This window comes from Furipterus horrens, unplaced genomic scaffold (assembly GCF_987537825.1).
Source record: "Furipterus horrens unplaced genomic scaffold, mFurHor1.1.pri manual_scaffold_8, whole genome shotgun sequence".
In the NCBI taxonomy this organism is placed as follows: domain Eukaryota; kingdom Metazoa; phylum Chordata; class Mammalia; order Chiroptera; family Furipteridae; genus Furipterus; species Furipterus horrens.
The window spans coordinates 74,181,253-74,209,104 of NW_028327178.1; the positions used below are offsets into that span (position 1 = coordinate 74,181,253).

Here is a 27,852-nt window from a genome sequence, read left to right on the forward strand (position 1 = left end):
TTACCCACTTGATACTTTTTTTCCAAACTTGTGGATTGCTAATTTTGTCTTCCTACTTGATCCTTCTTCTGGGGCTTCATTCTGATGGCTGATCCCTTGTACTCCCTTGGTCCCTAGGTATATGGTGTCTGTCAGACCTTTTCAGTTTAGGTAGATTTCTGATCTTTAATTTCCAGACTGTTTACTTTTTCTTCTCTCTGTATGTGTTTTTAACCTGATTATCATGTAAAGAGCATAATTAATAAAGCTCTCACATAGAGGATTACATGTTACCAATTAGCTTTGTAGGGCCATAGAATATGCTGCTAGGCAGAAAATATTGTTTTTCTTTATTTCCTCATTCTCTCTGGGAACAGCAAAAATAAAAATTTACTTCTTGGGGCAATGTAAAGGAGATTCTTATTTCTTCTCGTCATAGGTTTCTCAGGTTGCATGGACAAAGGGTAGAGGAAGACGGGACGGTGGTTGAGGCAGTTGACCGGTATAGCTTCATTGACTTGCTGATAATCTTGGCAACTATTCATTCTGTGTGCAAAAGAATGTGCAGGAAATAGTGATTCACTTCTGGGTGAATTCAGCTTGTGGTGTATTTTCAGGATTTCAGAGCTAATTGGTTTGTGTTGAAAATGACCATTTATCATTTGTATATTATAAAAGAAACATGTAAATTAATTGACGACACTTACTTGTCAAACTGGTGAGTAATAAGTCAACAGTACCCATTTGCTAAACAGTCTAGAAGGTATAACTCGGAAAGTCAGGATTTCTTTTCCCTAGCAATACAAATCTTTGGATATTTTATCATGTTTTTGGAAGTCTTGCAACCCCTCCAATGTTCTTATTGCTTATTAAGAAGAGTACATAAAAAGAGTTGTGAAGAATGTCTCTACTCAAGATGAACCAGTCTAAACTAATTGTCACCTGGAGTCTTATCTCCCTCAACAGTGTCTCTCAAGCTATCACTTCCTTTTTAATTCTACCTCTCTTTTTCCTCTGTTTCTATTTATCCTGCCAGATTCATCTTCTGAAGTACCAACCATTTTCTGTTCAGAATTTTCAATGGCTTCCCAGTTTCTGAATCAAATAATGACCCATCTGCTTGGTTTTTCAGACTTTTTCTAGGTTTATAAGTTAAATGGAATGTCCAGCAGTTCCCTGTGCATCCACCTCCATATCTTTATTCAATAAATACCCCAAACCTTGTTTTCTTTCCTCCCTTTTGTAGCTTGCAGAAATCCTATTCTTGACTTTGATTCTAAAGAGGCAGTTGGAAATGACATCACAGATTTCAAAGAAATGAGGAGATAATAAGAAACAAAGCAAACATTCCATACTGCAGCAGAAACACCACCATGAAATCACTAATAGGAAGCAGATGAACAAGGTCTTGACCTGGCTGCTGAGGGAAAGGGGAAGTTGTAAGGGGGTTTATCTAGGCTTGTGCCTTAGAAGCTGAATGATTGAGGATTCTAAAACCCCTCTTCAGTACCCTCAAATTAGGGAGGAACAAAATGATTTTCCTTTTCTTATTGAGGAATCCTAGAAATGGCTGATGTTGGTAACTGGGTTGCTGTGAAAAGCAGAGCTGAGCATGTCTGTAAGTGAAGGCCTGGTGAAAGAATGAGACTCCTGAGAGCAACCTTCCCCATATGAATCAGATCTCTTCTCAGACAGAAGGAAGGAGCCCAGCAGAGGATGCAAAGCCTAGGAATTCAAAGCTTTTCTAGTGTGTCATCTGAGATCTCCTGGCCCACTGTCATTCCATCTAGCTAGAGAGGAGTGGAGAGAAAGCAGACTACTCAGTCTTTGAACTGGAAAGATGATAAATATGGCAGGACAAGTGTCAAGGACTTGCCCATCCTGTATTAGAGCATATGGAATTTCTGGACAGACACACCTAAGCATACATAACATGAAGAAAAAGAGTAGGGCAATTACATTAACATAGTCTAGTGGTAGATGGGTGGATAGATGGATAGATAGATGGACAGACAAACAGAATGCAAGAAAAAGAGTGTAGTATGCCAAAGACGAAAGACCAGGTCTAGATGAAAACATATCCCAAGGCATAGAAGGGAATTTCTTACAATTGCTTCACTCTGTGAAACAAGTTAAAAAGAAACAGGAATTCAATAAACAAAGCAAGATGATCATAAAAAGCAGAATGAGATGAAAAAAATGAGATTGCAGACCTAAAGATAGACTTTGACATCTAAAGCAATGTCCATTGCAGGACTAATAAATAAATTTAGAATATCAAGGATAACAATAGATGTCATTGAAATCAAATTAGTAAAAGTTGAAGGCTTGATAATCTCACTATGTACAAATGAAATGATCAAGATATTAAAGCAATCACAAACTGAAAAATGAAGAAGACAGAGAAAATGTATTTAAGATTAATAGGTTTTCCCAAAGTAGATAGTCAACAAATGAAACGGAAAATGGAATATAAAAACAAAATAATTTTATGAAATGAAAAATAAACAAAAGAACTGAGACTTCAGATTAGAAGAATATATTGTTTTCCAGGAAAATTTAAAATATGGTATGTTTAATACTGAAATCTGTCTTAATTAAATGATTGAATTTCAAGTATAAAGAAAAAAAAATTATTCAGCGATTCAGGCAGAAAACCAAATTATCTGCCATGGACTAAAAGTGAGACGAGTTTCATATTTCTTTAGAGCAGCATTCAAGTTCTAAAGACAGGGGAGCCATGTTGTCAGAGTTCCAGGCAAAAGGAAAGTTATGACTCAGCACATGGCCCAATTGATGCAGCTCCGATGTCACTCAGGTGTAAGGGCAAGAGGCAGATATTCTCATACATGTACAAACTCAAGTCGTCGGCAGCCGTCCGTCTCGAGAGACAATAGTGTAGCTTCTTAAGAGTCTATCTGCACCGCCGAGAATGGCTGTGCAGTCCGACTCGGGAGTGACACGGTATCTGTCTCCTCCTGTGTTGAGTCGACATCTTACGATGACGCTGGAGTGTCCTCTCCAGTGAAGCTGAAGGTACAGAGCCTGGGCAGGGTGATATGGAGGGTCTGCTGTTGCCCATGCAGCAGACCCCCCCTCTCTTCGCAGCTGAAGGGTCCAAGGGAAAGACGGAGTCAATACAGCTTGGCTTCAGGTGCGCCGCAGGAGTTGCCGGTGTTGACTACAACGTCAAACCGCCTTAGGGACTCCGGCTCCGGATTTTCTGTCGGGGTTTACTCCCTTAGCCTTTCCCCTGAAGAGGTATGCCGCAAGGCAGCGGAGGTTTTTTGGAGTCAGAGTTTTCCTTCTCTGATGTGCCCTGACTGGAAGATCGAACCAGCGACACTTAGCTCGCAGGCCGACGCTCAATCCACTGAGCCAAACCAGCCAGGGGATAACTCAAGTACTGGTGCTTAAACCTAAACATGTGTGAAAAAATTATATATGCAGTGTTGTCAACTTCTAAATATGTTTCATAATGTCTTAATGTAGAAGGATATTTTAGGAAATATATCCTGTAGTGAAAAAACATTTCATTGAAATTCATCAAATACTTTTCCTAATTTTAAATTCAGACAAAATCATATGCATTTTTTAAAAATTAAAGAACAGTTTTGCTAGAAGGTAATTTTATTTTTTCTAAAAGTCCTCCTGCCTACCAGACTTTCTCCCTTCTTCTTCACACCCACACTGGGCATGTGCTCCAAGCCCCAAATGTAGTGTTCTTCCCTCTGTTCTAAGTGTAGTAGTCGAGTTGGCTGAAATTAAGTGCAATCTATACTGTGGACTCTACAGCAGACCACTAGTTAGTGAAACACATAATTCTCCATAGAGTATTCCACAGGAAGATTCTGATATTTAATTCTTGGCTATCCACGCCACTTACTTACAGTCACTCCTACAGTGCCAAATAATCAGCGGGTATTGAGTGATTACTGTGTACCTGGTTTGGCCGTATTCACCTAATGTAGTGAGAGGAAGTGCAGTTTCTAGAGCTCTTATGTTAGGTGGCCCAGGCACATTGCCCAAGTTTTCCTAAGATTTCCCAAGCAAGATCTAGCTCTCAGGTAAGTTCTCCAGAGAGAAAAATAGTTTTTTGTTTCTGTATTGGTTTACACTAATTTTTTAAGGAAAGCTGTTGAGTTTTGTCAGACGCAGTGCTAGAGACAAAGGATGTGGCCGTGATTCAGAGGCTGAATCCCTGCTGGATCTTATAAATGAGTTCAGCAGTTTTATGGGACGCTCCCAGTGAGCCACGCCCGTGTGCCACTGGCCTTCTTCCCTCCCATCTGGGCGGCCCTGCCTGCCACTCACCTGAACCGCAACTGTCCCAGCACTGGACACATGTTTTAAATTTAGTGGTTGAAGAAAAACAGATTGTACATATTATTTGCAAATATAATGAACATAATGTTTAAAATAAGCTGATTCTATGTTTTGACACTTTTAGTCAGGCCCTGGTTTCCTTGTAATGCAAATATTGGTTGCCAGAAGATTTGTTTCAGGACAAAAATGTGCAGCTCTACATGTTTTATCATTTTCATTATTTGGGACCCAGTGTGCCTGGAATTGGGGGAGGGATCGTCAGCCCTGCTATTTAAATATTCCATCTTATCAAGGAGGTGTTTCATAAATTATGTATAACTGTAGATGCCACTCAATAAATATTTTATAAGGGATAAATAGTTTTGTCTGAAATCACTTTTTCACTTGAGCAATGATTTAAACCCTTGTTTTTAGTTTTATGAGGTGATACTTTTATAATATCATGTAGTGAATGCAACTTGAATGTCATAGAGCTTTAGGGCAGCATTATTCATAAATTCATCTGTCCCCACTCCCAGTCCCAGAACACTTTCTCTTAATTCAGGTTTTACCCATTCTATGTATGGAAGTGTATGTGTGAGTACATGCTGGTGTGTGTCAGTTGGGAATTGGTGGGGACAGGTAATGCTTTGGCTTAGTGGCTCTGAAGTTATGAATTTCAAATGATTTTCGAAGTCTCCAAGACTTATTTCAAGGAAGGAAAAAGAAACTTTTTTCAGTGGTTAAAAAAAAGAGTATTAAATTAAACTGGGATGTAGTCCAAAACAATTTCTGTAGTTTGAGCTATTAGAGTTTAAAATATTGCCTTTTGTGAGGACACTTTTATGCAGAAAGTACACATGCCTTTGGAGTTGTGAGAATAGTCACTCTCCTTTTCTCATGGACCTAGAGGCCTGGAATAGTTCATTGTCAGGAGGCTCTCTACCTTGTTTACAGTACTGTCACAGTTCTAAGCTACCAGACCTTCCAATGAGGACATTATTTTATGAAATGGAGCTCTATAATTAAATTCTCCATTGTTTTATATATATATTTAATCACATACTTTTAACTTCTACTTGAATTCCATGGGCAGAAGAAAAAGCATGAATTCTACCAATATCCCAGAGATAGGAGCAGTGGTTGATTTATTTAGAGCACTCATTTTAGGTAAGATTTGCGAGGGCCTTGGTGTAGCAAGTCAAGATGACTGAAGCTCTGACCTAGAAGCCTGAGGTTCTGAGCCCTGGGATGTGAACCTGGCTGATAATAATTGAAGAACAATGACACACTTCATTTCCGTTTCTTGAACCTAAGTTATGCATTGGCCATTTTCTCTGCACCTATTTAATATTTGTTAAATTGCTTCCTTTCAAGTGGTAGTTTTCATATTTTTTTTTAACACTTTTTTTTTTTTTTTTGGCACCTCATTGTTTTGCCCTCTTACATGGCTCCTGCTCTGTGTGTACACCTTTGAGACTCAAATACTGCAGTCCTGAAGGCCTTTCCTCTTTCCACTGCCCTTCCCCAGAACCTAGTAGGAGCCTAGTCAGTAAAGCTGTGAAGTTCTGAATCCTTCAGTTAGAGAATGGCAGATTCTGTACATTGTTTTAATATTTAAATGACATAAAATACATTTATCCATTCCAGGAATGTAGGGAGTACCCATTTTGTTTTAGAAATTGTTGGGCATTGGAATGCCAGTGCTGTGCCTTGGTCACTGCTGTCTTATTGTTGACATGCGGTGAGGAGGAAATACACTAGGAGTGTCTCTGACCAGGATCCCCAGTTAGTAGCTTGGAACTTGCTCCCCTGTTATTCCCATTATGCCTGTAATCACAGGGCACAATGTCATGCTCTTGGATGTGACTCAGCGAGAACTCCACACAGTCCAAACTCAAGGCCAGAATTTTTACCTTTATTCTTTTGCAGTTTGCTTTCCCTTGGACTTGCTATAAGCCTGATTTTATAGTTTTATTTGTTGTCTTGGGTCCAATGGACCTGATGTTAATACATAGGCCTGCAAGTCTCTTCCTGGAGGGGCTGCCATTGACCCTTCTTCCTGAATTTCTCGGAACTCATTCTAGTTTGAGTGGGAGCTATTAGGGTTTATTTATTTATTTTTAAAGATTTTAGTTTTAGAGTAAACAGAAGTGAGGGAGCAGGAGGGGGGAAGAAATACTGACCAGTTGCCTCTAGTCTGCACCCCAACCAGGGACTGACCCACAACCCTAGCATCTGCCCTGACTGGGAATCTAATTGACAACCTTTAGCTTTGTGGGATGATGCCCAGCCAACTGAAAAATATTGAGGAGCTACTGTGTGCCAGATATATTAGTCACTTGTTAGTATTTGTATAATATATTTATATATAACTTATATGATGATAGTTGCTGAGGGGAAAAACAAATCAAGATAAGGGAGAATGGTGATTATTATCTTGTATAGGGTCATTGGAGAAGGTGGATTTTGAGCAGAGATCTGAGGAAGTAAGGGAGAAGTTATATATGTATATAGGGAATTCTTTTTAACTGGTGCTGTTTTCTCCCCAGGGGACGTTTGCTAGTGTCTGGAGACATTTTTGCTTTTCACAACCTTGGGGAAGAGGGAGTGTGTTACTGGTATCTAGTGGGTAAAGGCTAAGGATGTTGCTAAACCTCCTACAATACACAAAATACTCCCCCCCATGACAAAGGATCATCTGGTCCAAAATGTCAGTAGTGCCGAGGTAGAGAAACCCTGCTGTAGGGGAAGAGAAGGAATAGATGATCCCAGAACGCACGACCACCTCCAAAACAGAAGGAAAAAAGGAAAAGCAACGGCTGAAGTCCCAAAAAGGGGCAAGCTGGCACGTTTGAGGACAGCAAGGGTCTGTGGATTCCTGGAGAGGCATGAGCAAGGTGCGGGGCGGGTGGCAGGAGACGAGAGCAGGAGGTTGGCGAGGCATGCGATCATGTAGTGCTTTGTAGAACATCACAGAGACTTTGGCTGTCATCTCAGTGAAACGGGAAGCCACATAAAGGGTCTGAGCAGAGGAGTGCTGTGCCCTAACATTCCTCTGGCTGTCTAGTAGAGTATGTACCGTAGCTAGGGCTTCAATGGTAGTATCATTGATCACCGTGGTGATCCAGGTAAAGGGTGCTACTGGCTGGGGACAGGGAGGAGTGGTGTAGATGCCTTGATGCTATCAGATGAGGGCATGTTTTAATGGTGGAGTCAACACTAAGTATGTAGGGTTTAGAGAAAGAAAGTAGACCCATGGTCTTGGGTCCTAGTAACTGTAAGGAAGGTTGGCATTCACTGGGAAGGGATAATGTGCAGGTTTGGGAGGCAGAAGGAAACAAAGGTTGGTTTTTCAGTGCATTAAGTTTGAGCTGCCTATTTGCCATCCTCACAGATGTGTTGACATATCAGGTGTGTGTGTGTGTGTCTGTGTCTGTGTCTGTGAGAGAGATAGGGGTGGGGGGGCGAGAGAGAGAGGTCTGCTTAGGGATTTAGATTTGAGAGGCATCAGCTAATAGATTGCAGGTAAAGTCTCCATGGAGTGGATTCAAGAGACAGAAGGAGGGAAGGAATTGAAGAATCACAAGTGTAGGAAACTCTAAAGGGGCAGAGAGAAATTGGCGACAGCTGGAGGGAGATACAGGGCCAAGGGAAGAAGTGATGGTAGTGGCTGGTGGGAAATCCATAGCAGGTTTATGTGTTGGCAGAAATGATTCATAAATATGAGAAGATGATGCAGAAGACAGTGGGTCAGGTAGCTGTGGTGCAGGGGTAACTAATGTACAGGAAGGTAGTCATCTTAGGAACCTGCACAGTTTGTCCATAGTAACTGGAGAGAAGAGCCAGCAAATCAGGAGACATCTAGATATTAAGTGAAGTAAAGATTTTGAAGAGGAAGAAAGATTCCTTTGTAGTCAGGTGGTTGTAGAAACTAGAGAAGGCAAAGTTTCAACGAGGTTATATGAAACAGACAATAAGTTTAATTTTTTTAAATTGAGCCACTTTGCCTACCATATGCCAGGACATCTTTCAGTGTTTTTGGTGAGAAATGAATAATTTTTGCACTCTAGAGAATACCTAAAAAAGAAAAGAACACCTACTAAGATGTTCCCTTTGTAATCTTTTCCTTTTCTTTCATTCCTGATTTCAGGAACAAACTCTAGCCCTTAGGAAAGAAGGGATTGGAGTTGTTTTGGATTCTGAACTGCCCCATTTGATTGGCATTGATGATGACCTTCTGAGTACTGGAATTATTTTATATCACCTGAAGGTAACTGCTGCCTAAGTGGAACATTCTAATTTTGTTTGCAGTTTTCTCTTTAGACACTAGCAAGGTTTGTTATAATACGTGTGTCCATGAACACAGCTATTGCATGAAAGAATATGCAACAAGCCCTGGAACCCAGTGGGGATTTTCAGCAGAACATTGTTATTCTGTGGTATTAGAAGTTCCCATTTTTATGGAATTTTAAAGCTAAATGAAGATCCATTTACTTTGCCTCTTAATTTGTAGAAGCAGTAAGAGGGGAGTAAGGAACAAAAGGCAGACAGAGTAAGGAAGAAAATCACAAGTACTTGGATTGGTTGTATGTAGTTTCTTGGGTCCTCATGTTAATTTAAACATTTTTTTAAGTATGTTTTTAGAGAGGAAGAGGGGAGGGAGGAAGAGAAAGAGAGAACAAAAGAGAAACATCAATGTGACAGAGAAGCATTGATTGGTTTCCTCCCATGGCACCCTGACACCCTGTTTGGGGAGCAAACACACATCCTAGGTATGTGCCTGGACCGAGAATCAAAACTTTAACCTTTTGGTGTATGAGACAATGCTCCAACCAACTGAGCCACACCAGCCAGAGCCCTTGTGTTAATTTTAAAATTGTGTACCCTGCCTACATTATTGGACCTGGTTCTGAACAGGTTATTCATGTCAAGAGAGCAGAATTTCTTTATGAGCATCAGTAGTTGCTTCTGTAACCGTGAGTTTAGTATCCTCTCTCTGATCAGTGGCTTAAAATGAAAATGGTATTGCACTGTGCTTTGTGGACTCCCATAAACTATATCTTTTTATTTTTTTTCACTGTGTGGTTGCCTCTCACTCACGCCCCCAAATGGGGACCTGATGTGCAACCTAGTTATGTGCCCTGCCTGGGAATCGAACCAGCGACACTTGGCTCGCAGGCTGATGCTCAATCCACTGAGCCACAGCAGCCAGGGCTTAAACTACATCTTTAGACACAAAGAAACCCCTCTCTACTGGAAAAGAAACTCTTCAGCAAAGATGAGAAACATCATTGGCAGATTATGATACATGCCAAAATAGGAGCCTACCCATTGTTGTACATTAAGCCCCGGGAGTTCTGTTGTCGTTTTCCAGATGCTGTCGTTTTCCAGGCAACACTTGGAATTGTTTCAGAGACTCAATGAACTCTAATTGTACTGAGGCTGTGGTCTTTCCTGGGACATTGCCGTGGCCTTTCTCGGGACATTGCTCATCAGGTCATCAGGTTGCTTGTACTGAAATGAAAAATGGAGAAACTGTCTGCTTCTGATGTCCTTACTAATAAATTTTATTTGTTTTTTCTTTTTAGGAAGGTCAGACATATGTTGGTAGAGAAGATGCTTCAACAGAACAAGATATTGGTAAGAACCTTATCAATTTCCTCTTCCCAGTGATTGATGACTTCCCAATGATTTTAAATATCATTTAATGAAGAACGTTTTTTGAATGACAGACATAAAGTAATTATAAAAAAGGAAACTGTTTCAAATACAATATTGATCAGTATATGTATTTTATAATGTGGAACTCTAATAGAACAATTAATTTAGTGAATAAAAAAATGAAACTATGAATCCTTTCCCCTCACCCTACATGGATTCTATACTTTGTCATATCTTTCAAGAGTACATGTATTTAAATCACTCAACTCTTGTCACAGTGGGACAATGATTGATGGAAATATGTCAACAGACACAGATAAAGGATATAAGATCCCTTAATGGTAAGAGTGTGGACACTTACCTGCACTAAGATGATAATAGAAAACAGAATGCACACATATACAGCATATACACATGTACAACTCCCTGGGTTTCCAGAAAGTCTTCAGGAGGCACACAGATACCCAGTGGTTCTGCCTGAGCAAGGTGAGGACTAGCTAGACTTTAAAGGCCGAACTTAGGGAATTTGTGGCAGCGGTGGTGGTCTGTATATGTGTGTGTGGCAATGTGAAGATTAGCACGGGAAGAATCGTATCTTTTTAGCTGTTTTTGGAATTGTTGGCAATGAACTTGCTTTCCCACCAAGTGTAAGCTATTAATCAGACCAACCCTAGCATATTCCAATGTGTATTTACTATTGGCTGTGAAACTGGGAGAGCTGAAAACCAATTCTCAGAAGTCCTTAGGTTTCACTGTTTTTTGAGTAGAGATAGGCCTCAGGCTTCTTCTTTGAATGTTAAAATATGTGTTTGACCTTTGAGGTTGCCATCAATGGTGATGAGTGGTAAGAACATGTTTTCTGTGAGCAGAGAAGTTTAGTAGTGCAGGTCTGTGGAGAATAGTGGGAGCTAAATTTGGTCTGTACTCCTGAGGAGCTGGCCAAGATCTTTGCCTAAAATTGAGTAAGTTTATTTGAAAGGCATTCACCTCCATGCCTGGCCATTCATTAAGCAAGAATAACTCAGGATAGTCATGTGTAATTAGTGACATGCTCTGAGAGGTCTTTGTGGTCAAGATCTCTCAGAACTGGTATAGGCTGTGGCATTGTGCATCCCAGTAAGCTTCTAGAGTCTTCCTGGTGCCTCCCAAGTTCCATGCCAAGCCAAGTTCACCTTTGATTTCTGCATCTGGATCATAGGGTTTGTAAATGTGGAGATCACAATAAGTTCGTGATCCAGGGAGCCCTTTTGTTCCTTCCATTTTACTGAGAACTTTGGTTGACTGATGAAGGAAATTTACTCAGCATCAGAGTGGTTCAATTGTATTCAGTTAAGACAAATTACTCAATTATTTTTTTCCCTGAAGATGAAATAAATTAACATCCCAGAACTTATTTCCTTATATAGGTGATATTCAGACCCTTTAAGATAGCATTCAAGACATACCTTCAGTTTTGTCAGCTTATGCCATGCAATCCCGAAATTCAGTTTCCTCACTAAACATAAATGTTCACAATATTTACATGGAAAAGGAGAAGTATTCAATTTTCAGTAACAATAGGAATCATTGCACTAGATACCAAAGAAACAATTTTTTTCTCCTCTTTTTCCAACTTAGTTCTTCATGGCCTCGACTTGGAGAGTGAGCACTGCATCTTTGAAAATGTCGGGGGGACGGTCACTCTGAGACCTCTGAGTGGATCTCAGTGCTCTGTTAATGGTGTTCAGGTCACGGAGGCCACACACCTAAATCAAGGTACTTGAAAACTTGAGTTTTCAGTGTTTTTTGTATATAGTGTTCCTAAGAAACAAGTTGGCTCTGTAATGGGGGAACATGTGCATCTTAGAATTATTTACCGATTAAGTATGAAAAGAGTATGCTGTTTTCTCTTTCCCTTTGCTGAAGGACTTCTTTATAATCCCCACTGTGTTGTTGAATTAAACGGGAACAGGAATGTATGTTTTAGAAGTTATTGCTGTAAAGGAAATATGATTTTAAAATAATTTTTAAGTAAACAACTACCTTCAAAGGCAAGACCTTAATACAACAGCCTCTTTTCATAATTTTATTACCTTAAATTTTTTAATGAAAAGTTATAAAAGATCTGGAATCATATCTTTTTTTCCTTTTGAAATAATTTCAAGTATTATAGAAAAGTTGCAAGAATGGTAAAAAGAACTTTAATTTCAGAAGCATTTGAAAGTAATTGCAAACAGGTGGCCCTACCACCCCTGAATACTTAAATGTGTATCTCCTTTGAACAACAGCATTCTTCAGTACAACTGCCATACAACCATCAAATTAGGAAACCAACACTGATACATTTCTACTATCTGATTCTCAGCCGTCCCTTCACCATTTGTCCCAACAATGTTTGTTATGGGTCCAGTATTCAGCCCAGCATCCTGTGTTGCATTTGGTTGCCACATCTCTCAAGCCTCTTTCAGTCTGGAAGAGTTCCTTTGTCTTTCCTTTACTTTTATGACTTCAACAATTTTGAAAACTGCAGGTCAGATATGTTATGGAATGTTTCTTTTCACAAATGTAGGATTTACCTGATGATGTCTCATGATTAGACTAATATCATGCATTTTGACAGGAATATCAAAGAAATGATGCTGCATTTTTTTCCTGTCACATTACACAGTGTCTCTTGCCATTACTAATGATGCTGTTTGTGATCATTTGTTTAAAGTGGAGCTTGCTAGGCTTCCAACTGTGAAGTTACTCTTTTTTTTCATTTTTGATATAAAACTGAAAACAACAAATGAACAAACAAGACAAACAAAAACTTATAGACACAAACAACAGTATGCAGGTTACCAGCAGGAAAGGAGCAGTGGGGAGGTAATAAAGGGTAAATGGAGTGAAATTTATGATGATGGAAGGAAATTGATTTTGAATGGTAAACATACAACGCAGTATACTGATGATGTATTATAGAATTGTATACATGAAGTTACTCTTTTCTCTCTTTTTATTAATAAAGATAGTGGGAAGGTACAATACTTTGAGATCATAAATATTCCATTTTTTATCATACTTTCACCATCAATGGTTTCAGAATTCATTGATATTTTTTGTCTAATTTAATTTTTATTCTGATGAATGCTGAATGACAATTTTCTTTTTTCTACATTTATATTCTTTTTACTGTAAAACAGTATTTTAATAAAATTTAATATCTTTTTTTTTATTGTTGTTCTGTTACAGGTGTCCCAGTTTTTCCCCTGTTGCTCTCTGCTGCTCCACGCCTCCATTCTCACAGTCAATCCTCACCCTGTTGTCCATATCAGTGGGCCATTTATACGAGTTCCTTGACTAGACACTTCCCCTTCTTTCCCCCCTTCGCCCGTTACCCCCTCCCCTCTGGTCACTGTCAGTCTGTTCCTTGTTTCCATGCCTCTGGTTCTGTTTTGCTTGCTTGTTTGTTATGTTCATTAGGTTCCTGTATTAGGTGAGATCATATGATATTTGTCTTTTGTTGCCTGGTTTATTTCACTAAGCATAATACTCTCCAGTCAGTTTTCTTTACTCCCAAGATATCATAGATATTCCATGGTATTATTTCATAGAACAATTTCATTGTACAATTCCATAGAAAGAGGAGGCAGCTGCTAGAAAAGAAAACATGAATTTGACCATGGTGTCTGGTCAATAGGCCTTGAGTCGTTTTTGGTAGTCTCAGATATTAGATTTTTCTTTTTTTTTTCATATAACTAATATGAAATGGTATAAAAATCAATTGAATTATATTAAAGTAGTTTAAAAGAAAGAAAGAAAAGAAAGTAATTCAGCATTTGCTCTACAATTGCCAGGAAGTATTCTCTTACTTTGATTTTTTATTTATTTATTTTTTAATATAATGTGTTATTTTAAAGCTGAGAGTTGTTAAATGTAATTAATTTTTCTATTCATATTAGTGGATCCCTTTGGTTTTCTTTTTGTTTTCTCAGAGCCATTGAATGCTCATTTCTTCTTTTAGGAGTGCTTCAGAAACTACATCTGGGGAATTTACACTTAGGTACATTTGAATGTGTTATGCCTGAGTGCCAAAATATATTTGCATCTACTCAAGCACTCAGAAAAGAGGGAACAGATGATTGTCTGGGGAGTGGAGCTGATGAGCCTTTGATAAAATTTTAATTTGCTGATATTCTCGTCTGGCTTGGTCAGAAGCAAATTAAAAAAGAATTTTAGTGGAACTACAAAGGAAAATAGATCTTCCAGGAGTTTAGCCAAGGCATCTAAGGAACAGAAGAGACCTTTTACACACTACAAAAAAGCCAACAGATAACAATGTCTAACCCCACATTTGACTTACCTGCACTTGGCCATAAACGCTTATTAGATTTTGTCCTCAAATTTGTGACCTGCAAATCTGGCTTGCACATGGGTGGTCCAGTAGATGCTGTTCCATGTCAAAACCCTAACTATTTTTAAAGACTATTCCCAAAGCCAGTGGTTCTTAGTGTGTTCCTGATCAGAAATATCAGCATTACCTGGAAGCTTTTTGAAATGCTTATCTTAGACCTATTGAATCAGGAAATATAGGGATGGAACCTAGCAGTCTATTTTTTTTTCCACAAGTGTTTCTGATGCACGCTCAAATATGAGAATAGCTGACCCAAGCTAATCATGCTGAAGTCAGTTTCTTGGTGCCCCAGACATCGGGCATGAGCCAACCACTTGTCAATCTCTTTAACCCCTTTGTTCTCTTGTTTGGTTCATCACATCTAGATTTTATGATCTCTCTGCTTCTTTTTAAATTTCATTTTTAGCTTTACATCCCATAGGATGGCTTTACAATGTGTCTTGGTGTGGATTTCTTGACATTTACCCGTTTTGGGTTTGCTGATCTTCCTTAATATGTAGGTTTATATTTTCTCCAGATTTGGGAAGTTTTCAGCCATTATTTGTTTAAATTTTTCTTTTGCACTATACTCTTTTTGTTCTGGGGCTCCAATTACATGACTGTTAAATACTAGTATTGTCTCATAGTTCTCTGAGGCTCTGTTTACTTATTTTTATCTTTTTGTAAGTTTATTTCCCCTTCACTTTTCAGGTTACATAATTTCAATTGATCCGACTTCAAGTTCATTGAGTCTCTTTCTCTGTCATCTCCATTCAGCTGTTGAGCTCATCCAGTGGGTTGTTTATTTTGGTTAATATATATTTTTTAGTTTAGTAATATTTGATTCCTTATATCTTTTATTTCTTCGTTGAAATGTTTTTATCTTTGAAGAGTGTTCTCCCCTGTTTGAAAATTTTTATAATAGCTGATTTAAAGTCATTATCACAGAACTCCATCTCTGATCTCAGCATTAACATCTATTGACTTTTTTTTCCTTTGCCATTTAAGTTGAAAGTTTCCCAGTTCTCCTTATGCTGAGTAATGGTAGATTGCCTAGATCTTTTTGATATTATATTTTGAGATTCTGAGTCTTGTTTAAATTTTATGGGGAATGTTGATTTTATTTCTTTGTTTGTTTTGTTTTAGCAGGCAATTGATCTGGCTGGATTAAAACTATAATTTAGAATCAGCCTCTGTGGGCTGTGATTCTAGTTCCAATGCAAATTCAGTTTTTAAAGCCTTTGCAGGCTATTCCAATTTGTCTCATGTATGTACTACCTGGTGGCCAGTCTGGGACCTGAGCAGTGGTCTGTATCTTAGTTCAGTTTGCCAAGTCTTCATGTGCTGCTGAGTGTCGGATTCATGTATGCACAGTTGGGTGTGGCCCAAGAATTCATAAACAGTTCTGTGGGTCCAAGGGTCTTTGTTTTTCTGTCATCTAGCTAGAAATATGGAACTTTTCATGTTCCTCCTGCACTTGCGCCCATGTCCAGAGCCAAGCAGTGAAAGGACAGAGAGGAAAAAGCATCAGAGGTCTGCCCACCCTCTTGGGGACCACAGCTCCTATGATTAGAAAGAGTTGTTTCCATCCTTCATGGGTGGAGACATCTATGGGTTCCCTGCTTCTGCCACTGTTGCTTCCAGGGGTCCTTCTCACTCTTCCTTGAACCTGAACTTGAGGGTTTCTCCTCATGTTCTCTCATGATATCATCTGATGTCTACTTTTGGGACTCCTCCTAGACAAAGCTAGGGAACACTGAAGGAAAACAAATGGTAAATTCACCACCGGTTCAGTGGTGCTTCAGGTGCTGGTCTTCTTCAACCCACCAGCTTCCGTTTGCTTTTGAGGTCACTCAAATCCCTGCTACCTGCATAGTGAGTGACATTTGGTGGGAGAGACAAGGTTGAGTGTACTCATTGAATCTTTTACATAACCAAAACTCCTCTCACAGGGAGGCTTTAGACTGCTGAAAAAGGACTAATTTACCGAGAGCTGAATTCTAAAGTGAATGAATGTATTTGTTATAATGGTACATGTTGAAAAACTTACTTAGATATGCTTCAACCAAAGTATGTAGTGGAGAAATGTCTAAAGACTGGAAAACAGCCAAGGTGGGGAGCAGGAGCAGGGGGAGACCAGCGTTGCTGAGTCATGGCAGGTGTGTGGGGCTGGTGAATCCCAGATTGGTGGCCTAAATTTCATTTATTTATTTTTTAATATACTTTATTGATTATGCTGTTACAGTTGTCCCAATTTCTTTTCCCTTTGTTCCCCTCCACCCAGTGACGCCCCTCCCTCTAGTTTTCCCCCCTCCCTTAGTCCATCCCCATGGTTGTGCATATAGTTCTTATCAGTGTCTTCCTGTCTACTCCACTCCCTCATACTATGCTTCTTAATTCCTGTACCATCTTCCTCCCTTCCCCCCAGCCCTCTCCCTGCTCACCTGCTCCCATAATGTTCCCAATACCAATAATTATTTTCCCACTCTTGTTGCCTGCTTAGTTTGCCTTTGTTTCGATTCCATAGCTTCTGTTGTTTGTTGTTGTGATACACTTTTCATTTTAATGTTCATAGTTTTGATCCTCTTTCTCCTAAACAAGTCCCTTTAACATTTCATATAACAGTGGTTTGGAGCTGATGAACTCCTTCAGTTTTACTTTGTCCTGGGAGCACTTTCTCTGCCCTTCTCTTCTGAATGACAGCTTCGCTGGATAGAGTAATTGTGGTTGTAGGTTTTTGCTTTTCATTACTTTGAATATTTCTTGCCAGTCCCTTCTTTCCTGCAGAGTTTCTTTTGAGAAATCAGCTGATAGTCTTATTGGGACCCCTTTGTACATAATTCTCTTCTTCTCTCTTGCTGCTTTTAAGATTCTTTATCTTTAATTTTGACATTTTGATTATAATGTGTCTTGGTGTAGTTCTCCCTGGGTCCAGTTTTTTTAGAACTCTCTGTGCTTCCTGGACCTGTAAGTCTATTTCCTTCCCCAAGTTGGGGAAGTTCTGCTTCATTTATTATTTTTTTTCATAATTTTTCAATTTCTAGTTCTTCTTTTTCACCTTTTGGCAATGCTATGTTATGGATGTTGGCCCACTTATAGCTGTTCCATAGGTTTCTGAGCCTCTCCTCATTTTCCTCACTTTTTGTTTCCTCTTTCTGCTCTGGTTGACTTTTTGTTCCTTCTCTGTGTTCCGACTTGTTGACTTATTTTCTTTCCCTCACAGCTAGTTTTGTTATGTGTTTTTGTTCATTTCAGCAGGACTAGCCTTCATTCCTTCCCTGTCTTGTTTAAGATCTGCTATTAGGTCTGTAAGCATTCTTATAATCAAAGCTCTGAACTGTGCCTCAGAAAGATTTCCTATCTGCTGAGCCGTTAGATTAGATATTTGCTGCCTGGTCAGCTTCATCACCGGGATCTGTCATGATTGGTGCCATCCTGACAGTTTTGTGTTTACCTTTGCTTCCTGGGAAGGGCTGTCACACCTCCTACACTACAGGGGGCAGAGCCCCATGCACTCGTCACAACCAGGCAACCCTTCTCACCACAATGTGGCATTTTCTGTGGGGGCGGGGGTCCAAGATGGATTCCTGCTGTTCACTCTCTGCTGAGAGACTGGGAGCCTCCTCCTCTGTCCCCACCTCCTCCAGGCTTCACAGTCCAAGGCAGTGGTGTCTGCCTTCCCTGGTGTTGCAATTGCAAGTTGATGGGTCTGGTCTGCAGCTGGGGGTGCTCCCCAGGCGCTTCTTACCTCCCCTTAAATACGGGTGTCTGTGCTTACCACCATCCCACCGTCGTCACCGCTGCTGCTGCCACTCCCAGCACAGCTTAACCTCTCCGCCCTGGTTACGCTCCTCCTACCCTTCCAGATGAGCACCACTTCTTTATAACTTCATATGTTGGACTTCCATTTATTTTCTGGAACTTCTGGTTATTTCTGGTTTTGTGGTAGTTGTATTCCTTCTTAGTTGTGGAGTGAGGCGGAGCGTGTCAGTCTAGTTCTCCATCTTGGCCAGAAGTGGTGGCCTGAATTTTATGTGGATGGTGCTCACTGTTCAGTGGATGAGTAATGTGGTAGCAGAGGTTAAGGACAGTGCAGTGTTCATATAGCTCGTAGCTCACGTGGAGGCTTAAGAGATGAATATGAACAAAAAATGGGTTGATGAAGGTAAGAGGCTGTTGGAGCGTAGGAAGAAGGGACACATTTTGGAAAAACTATTTTAGAAGGGACAATGGAATCTTGACAGCTTGGAGTGTGTGGGAGGCTAGAACTGAAGATCTGAGATTGTTACTAACAGAATCAGTAGTATTGTTGATATCAAAGGAAATGATGTAGAGAAAGTACTAATTCCTCCCATTCATCCCTTTGAATTTATTTTATGTCTCCTATATGGTATCCCCTCTAATTACTTAAGACAGTTTCTACATTTTCCTTCAGAAGGATGAGACCTGTTCTTATATGCTCTTATTGTATCTTCCCTGAGGCTTTAAGAAGAAGAAAAACCTGCTCCCACTCCCACACACACACATCTAAAAATTTCTTTGGGGATGAAATTGAAGCATCTTGAAATTTTATAAAGCTCTAAGTTCAGCCTGTTCACATAATTGGATAAATAATTCTTGATGGGTTATTTGGCTGGAAACCTTAGTAACGAAGATTGAAGGTCTCTTTTATTTCTTCTCCAGAGTCTAATAATCTAATTTTGCAATTGTTACTTTACCAAGATTAAACAGGGTTTAAATGATTTCTCTAAAGCAGGAAATTGTAAATCCATATTTGAATCACAGACATAGAAAAGGAAAGGATGGGCTCTGCGTTTATTTGGTAAGATGTCATGTGCATTTATGTCATTCACAAATGCTAGCTGATGATCTGATGGCATGCTTTGATCCTGACAACTGCTACCCTTGGTACTGAGCATCTGTCATTGTCTGAATCAGCCTTCACCCACAGCCATGTGTCCTGTTTGAATTCACTGGTAGTCATATAAAATTTTCTTACCCACCACAAATACCATGGCAAATCTTAATCTTCTATATCACTGCCCAAAGCCAATGATAGAGAAAAATTATATAATTTCTCTGTGTAGAGAAAATTACTGTAATTTAGGTATCATAAATAATAAAGTCAATGTCACAAGATTTCAAGGCCATAGAACATATTATTTAATATGTTCTTAAGTACTGGCATATGTTAGTTGAAATTAGACTTTCTCTTTATCAGGTCCCCAAAATGGAACCATCATCATAACTTATTTTATTTATTTTTAAAAGTATTTTACTTATTAATTTTTAGAGAGGGAGTAAGAGAAGAGAGAGAAACATTGAAGAGCGAGATACATCAGTCGGTTGCCTCTTGCATGCACGTCCCCAACTGGGGACCTGGCCTGCAACCCAGGCATGTGCCCTGCCTGGGAATCAAACTGGTGATCTTTTGGTCCACAGGCCAGTGCTCAATCCACTGAGCCACACCAGCCAGAGCATAACTTATTTTAATATAAACATTTTAAAGAAATTTTAAATCAGAAGGAAAATTATCACACATGAGCAGTTTTCTTTTTATTTTAATCAGGAAAGGAAATAAGAACTTCACCCATCCTATCTGACCCCAACCTCATATTCGGTACCATTTCAGAGAATGATGTGTGCCCTGATGGCTCTTTCTTTCCTGAATATTGTATCTAAAATGGAAATGTCTCTTTCACTGAGCATACTTTAGCAGTGTGTTATATCTTGTCTGTGTGTATATGCAGGGGTGGAGATGGGGTTGGCATTCTAAAGAAATTAAATTCAGAATGTGGAGCATTGAAGTATGATATCAAAGGACCCCATTTTTTTGGCCTCCAAACTCATATTACTTTGGATCATGCACTTTTGAGAATACAGTTGTCATTTATGTTTGTATTAATTGTAAGTCTGAATGAAATATTCATATATCATCATCTAAGAAATATTCATATGACATTTAATAGGAAAAAAAGTTGATTTATTCGTATAGTAGCAGAATTAGAAAATCTCACATAGAATTTTAAAAAGTAACTAATAGTGATATTGATGATTATTATCACTATACTCCTTAAAGGTCTCTAGAAATATGAACATATGGAATATTTTTCAGTGTACTTGAAATATTAAAATAGAAAATCTCATGTGAAACCGGCCTTCAGTGGTTTTATTCACAGAGATTTAAATGAAGCTTTTTTTGTTGTTAACAGGTGTCTTTGTCTACCCTTTTACAATGTCATTTCCTCTTTTAAGACCATCTGGAATTTTTCTTCAGGTATTTAACGGGCCCTGAAGTAATCTCAAGAAGGTTTAAACATATTCTAAAAGTTACAAATTAAGTGCATCACAAAAAGTCCATCTGCTGTGATTAGTCACATTAACCTCAGCTCAAGTTCATAGTTAAAGAGAATTTAAGATCTGGAAGGAACCTTATCCAGTTTGGTGACTAAATGGGGAGACTGAGTTTTACAGGGTTTAAGCAGTGACTTGTCCTTGGCACACCAAGCGTTCAGGCAAGACTCATGCTCTGGGTATTATGCAAAAATTTTACATCATTAGTCATTCTCATTCATTTATTCATTTATTTTCCTCCAGCTCTCATATTTCTTTTTAGTATATACTCATGAGTGTTCTTTTAACAAAAACACAGCACACTATTCCTATCCAGCTACCAACTCTGTCTTTTTCTTTATACATAGATTTCTTGAATGAGTTGTCTGTCTGTGCTCAGATATTTGGCTCTCCACATCCCCTTCAGTTTGGCTTCTGGCTGCCCTCAAAATGCTCTCACTGAGGTCACTCATGACCTCCGTGCCGCCACCCCTGATGGCAGTTTTCAGTCCTTTTATCTTGACTGGCCTCTCTGAAGCATTTTGTATCCTTGACCACTCGATCCTTTGGCTTTTGAGGTTTTCCTTCTCCCTCTCTGATGGCCCCATCTCTGTTTTCTTTGCAGGTTCATCCTCCTCTAGTCGGCCATTAAAAGCCAGCCTTCAAGGTGCCCAGTTGGCTCCACTTCTCTATTTTCTCCTCAGGTGACTTCCCAACACCTATGGCTTCATTTATTAGAGATGACTCTCAAATATATAGGGAGTGATATACACACACAAACATATATGATACCTATATATGTATAATACACAGATATTAAGTAGATGTGGATACATATATGTGTGTTATATATACATGTATAAGTAGGTAGTAAGTAGGTAGGTAGGTTGGTAGATACACAGATAGGGATCTTAGGCTTTTCTTCTGGAGCTTCAGACCCATATTTCTGCCATTATATCTAAAACCAAAGCCATTATTTTTTCCATTATCCCGATCTTAGTTCTTTTCTAGTGTTCTCAAGCTGTGTGAACAACTTACCACCCAACTAGTAACAACAGGCCAAACCCCATGAGCCATCTTCCTCACTTCCCTGTTGCTACATGTTGCCCATTGTTAGTCCTGTTGATCTTAATTTCCTAAACATCTTCCTAATTTGTTTAGTTCCCTTCTTCTCTATCCCTCCTCCTCAGTTCTGAGCCACCATCATCTTTGACCTGTACAGGGGTCTCCTACCTTGTTTATCCACATCTACTTGTGCCCTCTTTAATTCATTCTTCAAACAGTGGAAAGAATGATCTTTTTAAAGTTCACATCTAATCATGTAATGCTGCCTCACAGGGCCCTTCAGTGTCTTCCTATTGCACCTATGTGAAATACAAGATGCTTACTATATCCTGAAAGATTCGCTGTCTCCTGCTCCCTCTCTCTCTCAAGCTTCATGTTGTTCAGTGCTCTCCCTTGTTCCCTATGCTGCAGACATACAACTGTCTTCCAGTCACTCATCACCATCATCATTTTTACATTCCCCCTACCCTCCTCCAATCTTCAAAGCTTGTTTTAAGCACCACCTCCCTAAGGACATCTTTTCCTAACCTCTCCTTCAGTCAGCACCCTTCTTATGTGCTCTTTGAACACTGGGCAGTATAGCTCTCCTTCAATGGCAGCTTTGCATTTATTTGTGAAATTATTTGATTATTTACTTCTCTCTTCTATATGTTTATAAGCTTCATAAGGGCAAGGCAAATTTCTGACTTGTTCAACTCTGTATCCTCAGTATTTACCACCATAACTAGTATGTGGTAAGTGTTCATTAAGTGTTTGTTGACTGATTGAATGAACCTACAGCAGCATCACGTACACATGAAGCAAGTTTGTAGTCAGTAGAGGAAATAGAAGGAAACCAGACTAAGCAGAGCCCCTTTAATGTGCCAGGTAGTTTACACACATTATTTAGATGGAAACAGAGATGGTCATGGGTAGTTGTGTTTTCTTTAGTTCCTAAAGGGATTTTTACATGAATTACATGGGTGGTGATATTATTTTCAGTGATTTAATATGATATGAAATATGACTGTGAAATACTATTCTATTTTTTCCATTAACATATCTTAGCAATTTTCAACTTGCATGGGCATTTGCTTTAAGGGAAAAACAAGGATTGGATTAGAAGTAATTAACTCCTCAAATGCTATTGCCTTATTAATCTCTAATGTCACTTTAAGAGTGTTAAATATACATACTCATATATGCTAGACAAGGCTACTTACTTTTGACTTTCTGTGTAGCACACAGTTCTGAGTCCTAGTCATAAAAGGCAGAGAAACACCCTTCTTAATTGTGGTAATGGTGCTTTTCCATAATTTAAAACTATATCAATACAATTTTATATGAGGGAATATGTAGATTGTAGAGCAGTTAATATCCATTGCTGCCCTTCTGAGTCTCCTAAAACAATGTTTTCCTTTGTGTATTGACTCCATTTCCACTAAATGATAATAACCACCACCAGAACCAGCCCTTCACTTGTCCCTTGGCTTTGATCTAAGCCTGTTAGATTTGAAACATCTTTGAGAATCTGAGGTAATATGTTGAGTGGGCAGGGAGATATACTGAAGCTCTGGGATAGCTGTCTGGGGGTATGCTCTTACATGCAGGGTCCAGGTGAGAGGTGGGTAACTGCTCAACCAGAGGTGACATGCTCTGTCCAAATGAAGAAGCCATCAGCAGCCTGGGGATTTTTGCCAAATGGTATCAGAGATTTACTGATACTGTATCTTCCAGTTTTTGAAGGGACTCCAGAAAGAAACTCAGACTTTTATGTGAAAACTGTGGCTTTTTAACTGTTGGCAACTAATACTTTTTTTAAACATTGCACATAAAACACAAACCACATCTATGAGCTGAGATTTGTTTTGGCCACCCATTTCTGATCTCTGGTGCAGATTCTTCATGCTGACTCTCTCTGTTACTCTGTCATCTATCTAATATCGATTCTTGCTGCTGTTTCAGATGTCCAGCATTTTGGGTAGGCTTGACTTCCTCCCCTCTCCAGACATAGTTGTAGTTACCCCAAATTGGATTACCTCTTCTGTCCTCTAGCTGCCCTCAGAGACCCAGATTATTAGCTCCTTAGTGCAAGAGTCTGCCCCACCTAGTGCAGCCCATATTTGTCACATAGATGCTTGATACCTCACCACATGACATCCTTCATGGTTGACTTCTGTTATGTGTGTCTTATCCTCACAAATAAGTTGCATTCTTTTTCAGGGCAGATATTGAACATAGGGGTCCATTTTGAGGCATGGTAGACTCGCAGGTGTTCATGGGACCAGATAAGATAGTGAATCTCTTCTAGAATATCACTTCCCTTAGATGCCTCCAGTGACAAGTAGCTCACTGCCTTCCCTGGCACCTGTAGCATCTTTGGACAGCTCTGATCTTCGAAAATGTTTGCTTAATCACATTGAAATTTGCTGCCCAGTCCCAAAAATTATGTTACTCTTGGGCATTTACACTGAATTCTTTTACCCCTTATACAGTCATTTTCTGAATAAGTAGGACCCTAGTCATTAAAAAGGGGTTTTTCTTGTGTGTCAATTTGACCATCTCAATTTTAACAGGGTTTTAACAAGAAGCAGTGTTTTTACATGGAAATAGGCACTACAAGTACATAATTTCTCTTCTGTCAAATTCTGAGGGAGATTTTAATAATAGTTACCAGTTCTTTGTCAGTTTTACCATGTTTTCATTTGAAAGCAGTTTCCTTTGAGATTTCTACTTTTATTGGCATTAATAAATATTTCCTATATTTGTGACCATGTGCTTGCTTGTTATTCTATCTCTTTGAAGAACTAATTTCCTTTTTCTCTCAATATTCAGAAGTATAATTATCTGTATATTAAGTTTTAAATGTCATAATATATTTTAATGCTTGGATCCATCACTTCTACCTTGGGTAACATGAGCATTGTGATACTTGACTATAAAAATAAAAGTATTTGCACATTAGAAGTGACTTATGTAAGCAGACTTTTGAGACTAAATTTTTTTCTTATTGTTTTATAGTACACTGGAAATTGCATTTCAACTATAAAATTCCATGTTATGATGTTACCAACTGACCAGGTTGCGTACTGTAAACTCATTACTATTTTTATGTGTTCTTAGGTGCCGTGATACTCTTAGGAAGAACCAATATGTTTCGCTTTAACCATCCAAAGGAGGCTGCCAAGCTCAGGGAGAAGAGGAAGGTGAGCTGCATGCAGTCGCTAGGAGCCAGGTCTGACTGGGTTGGACTGTGGCCATGGGGGGAATCTCCACTCTGCCCCCAAAAGTTTGATTTTATTGAGTACAGAACCACAAAAGTTCTATAACCTGGATTGATTGTAGGGAGTTTATTTCCCAGCAGATTATTGGCCAGTGAAGTGGGAGGGTAAGCAAGTAAAGTTCAGAGCAAGAGACCAGCTCCTTCTAGACCTTTTTCTTCGCCCTCTTTCCCCGCAGTAGTTGGGTATCATGTGCATTAAGTGGAGAGTGAATTCTGCTTATGAGCATCTGTGTTAGGAGTTATCCCAATATCAGAATCACTTTCATCCAAAAGCTTGCTTATTTTTTATTTGTTTATTTGGATTTTTCTTGGGGTGTGAAGCAAAGAGTGAACTTGGGGCAATTGGGAGAGACTTCATCTTGGTTGGGTATGGATATACAGAGGGACCTGCATGGGGGAAGCAGGTGGAGGACCAGAGAGACAGGGGAAGAAATGAGAGGGAGATAGATCTGTTTAGGGACATCGTGCTGTCCTTGGACTGAGAAAGATAATGAATACTGCAGCTAGCATTTCTGTGAGCCAGGCACTGTGTGGAGCTTCCACATATTTTCTACTTGATCTGTGCAGCAGCTGTTACTAGCCCATCTCACAGATGATCGAGATAAGAAATTGAGACAAACTTGTTCCCTAGCCAACGAGTAGGGTGTCAGGGCTGTAGCTGTGACTCGCCAACCTGGAAGGCTTTGCCCCTCATCTCTGAGTTACATAGCACAGCATCTCAGCATATTTGTAAGGACGTCCTGAGGTTGCCAGTACTATAGATGGGAAATGACAAGAAAGCTGGAAACCTTGGCCTTCTCTTCCAGGCCAGTGAAGCCTCTTATCGGTTTCAGCCCAGGGTCTCCCTGGAGGGTCCTTTTTTATAACAGTTGCAGAATACATTTGCTAATAGCTTTCCATGGAAGCAAAACACTTCATCTCTCATTTTTTGGTCTTCCCTCTCCCTGCTCCATCTGCATCCCTCAGTAAGTGTATCAGAGCTCTGCTGGTGATGGGACAGTCCTCCTGCCAGGGAATGAGGGAGACAGAGATGCCAGGACCTCTTCCCTTGACTTGAATGTACTGTGGTCAGAGAGACCATCAGCATGCAGAGTTCCTGGTTGGTTTTTCCAGTCCAAGCATGCTAGGGCCCTGCTGTCTTTAGCTGAGGGCTTAGGGTTGAGACCATCCCTGATTTGCCATCCTCAGAAAGACCAGCTGGTATGCATGCTAATGAGAAGTGTCTGCACTTCATTGCTTCTCACTTGTTGAAAGCATTGAGTCCAGGGCACTGGCCACTATCTGCTAAGTAACCACGTTGCCCTGTGTCTGCTCCTAGAGTGGCCTTCTGCCCTCCTTCAGCTTGTCCATGACTGACCTCTCGAAGTCCTGTGAGAACCTCTCTGCAGTCATGTTATACAACCCAGGGTGAGTGAACAGCAGCTTCTTCTGCCCTGTGATCATCACTGTTGGGGATTTTATTGTGTCAACTCCATTAATCACTGGATAAAAGTAACCTTTTACAATCGTGCCTCTTAATCAAATCAGCCATAGTGATTTTCCAGGCTCCTTTCTAGCTCTGGCTCTATATATACATAATTTTACTTATAATCACAAAATAAATGAGATTACGTATTCTGATTTTTTTCTTTTTTCTTTTTTGGCTAAACAGCATAATAAGCATTACTTAGGGTTATTACAAGCTTCATTATCATTTCTATAACTGTCATGTTTTAGAGTTGGCACTTTGATTACTCAGTGCACGATCTCTGTTTGGCTGAGGCCCTTTCATCTCATTTCATAAATTTATTGTCATAACAGTGACAGCTTGATTCTTCAGGCACAGCATAGCCCAGGAAATTATGTTCACGACTTCCAAGGACTGGGGGGCCTCTGAGGACACCAATAATAGTGTTTTAAATGGACTTCATGGCTGAGTGACCTTGGGCAAGCAGCTTACCTCTTCAGGTGCTTGATTGTTTCATCAGTGAAATGATGGTAATAATGAAAATGCTTTAAAATAGGGAACTGAAAGAAAGGACTTTGCGGTCCTTTACAGTTTTGCGAGGTTCCATAAGTTTATCTTTCTATAAGGAAAATATGTAAAACAATGAAGGTAAGTATAATAGCTATCTATATAAGTGAGATAAAACTGACAATGTCTTCTAGAACTTTCATTTATTTAGTAGTTACTGTATGCCAAGCACTGTACTGAGTGCCTCACTTCCGTCTCTTAATTCTAATGACTCTACTCCCATTTCACACAGAGAGAATTGACATAGCTTTGCTCACCCACAGTTTGTGTTGGTACTCTGGTGTAAGTCCAGGTCTCTCTGATTTCTAACCCATGCTCTGGCCATGGGGGCTAATTGAGTCCTGGGGCCTGCTCCATTGCCCATGGCCCTTGTCTCAGCACTTCTCATAAACACTGGGCCCAACGGCATTCCCTCCCTCAGTTCAGGTCAGTACTCTGATTTATGGAAAGCAGACATGCCTGTAAGGAATTTTTCTATTGTTGTAAGCTAGTCAGTACAACACTAGGGCTGCTGCAGGCTGCCTCCTTCTCGTACTCCTGGGAGTAAAAGCGAGCAGTTGCCGTCCTTGTGTCAGTTGAGGAGAGTTGTGCTTATTAAATAAGTTTGTCTTAAAATAAGCCATATTTTAAAACCCTCTCAGAGCAGTGTTTACTGTTGCTTTAGAAGGCATCTTTTGTTGTGGGTCTTTAATTCCTTGCAGTAGTTTTAACAACTGCCTTTTATAGTGACTGTGTTGAATTGTAACGGTGCAAACTGGGGCTCAGCTGCTTAGCTCCTTAAGCTTACTCCTTAAGCTTACAGTGAGTCATGACTCAGTGACTTGTGTTGAAGGAAACAGGTTTTTATTAAGAGGGTTCCAACCTTGGGGGGTGGGA

The 27,852-nt window shown here is 39.7% G+C and overlaps 1 protein-coding gene across 5 annotated transcripts in view; it reads left to right on the forward strand.

Annotated features, from left to right (window-relative positions):
• The window catches only part of KIF16B (kinesin family member 16B), a 313,474-nt gene that overhangs the window by 144,964 nt on the left and 140,658 nt on the right, over positions 1-27,852 (forward strand). For all 5 annotated transcript variants that reach the window (XM_090286026.1, XM_090286028.1, XM_090286027.1 and 2 more), the window contains exons 13-17: positions 8,438-8,557; positions 9,876-9,927; positions 11,566-11,703; positions 24,803-24,885; positions 26,281-26,369. In XM_090286026.1, coding sequence (XP_090142152.1) covers positions 8,438-8,557; positions 9,876-9,927; positions 11,566-11,703; positions 24,803-24,885; positions 26,281-26,369 — 482 coding nt within the window. The remainder of the gene's footprint in view (positions 1-8,437; positions 8,558-9,875; positions 9,928-11,565; positions 11,704-24,802; positions 24,886-26,280; positions 26,370-27,852) is intronic.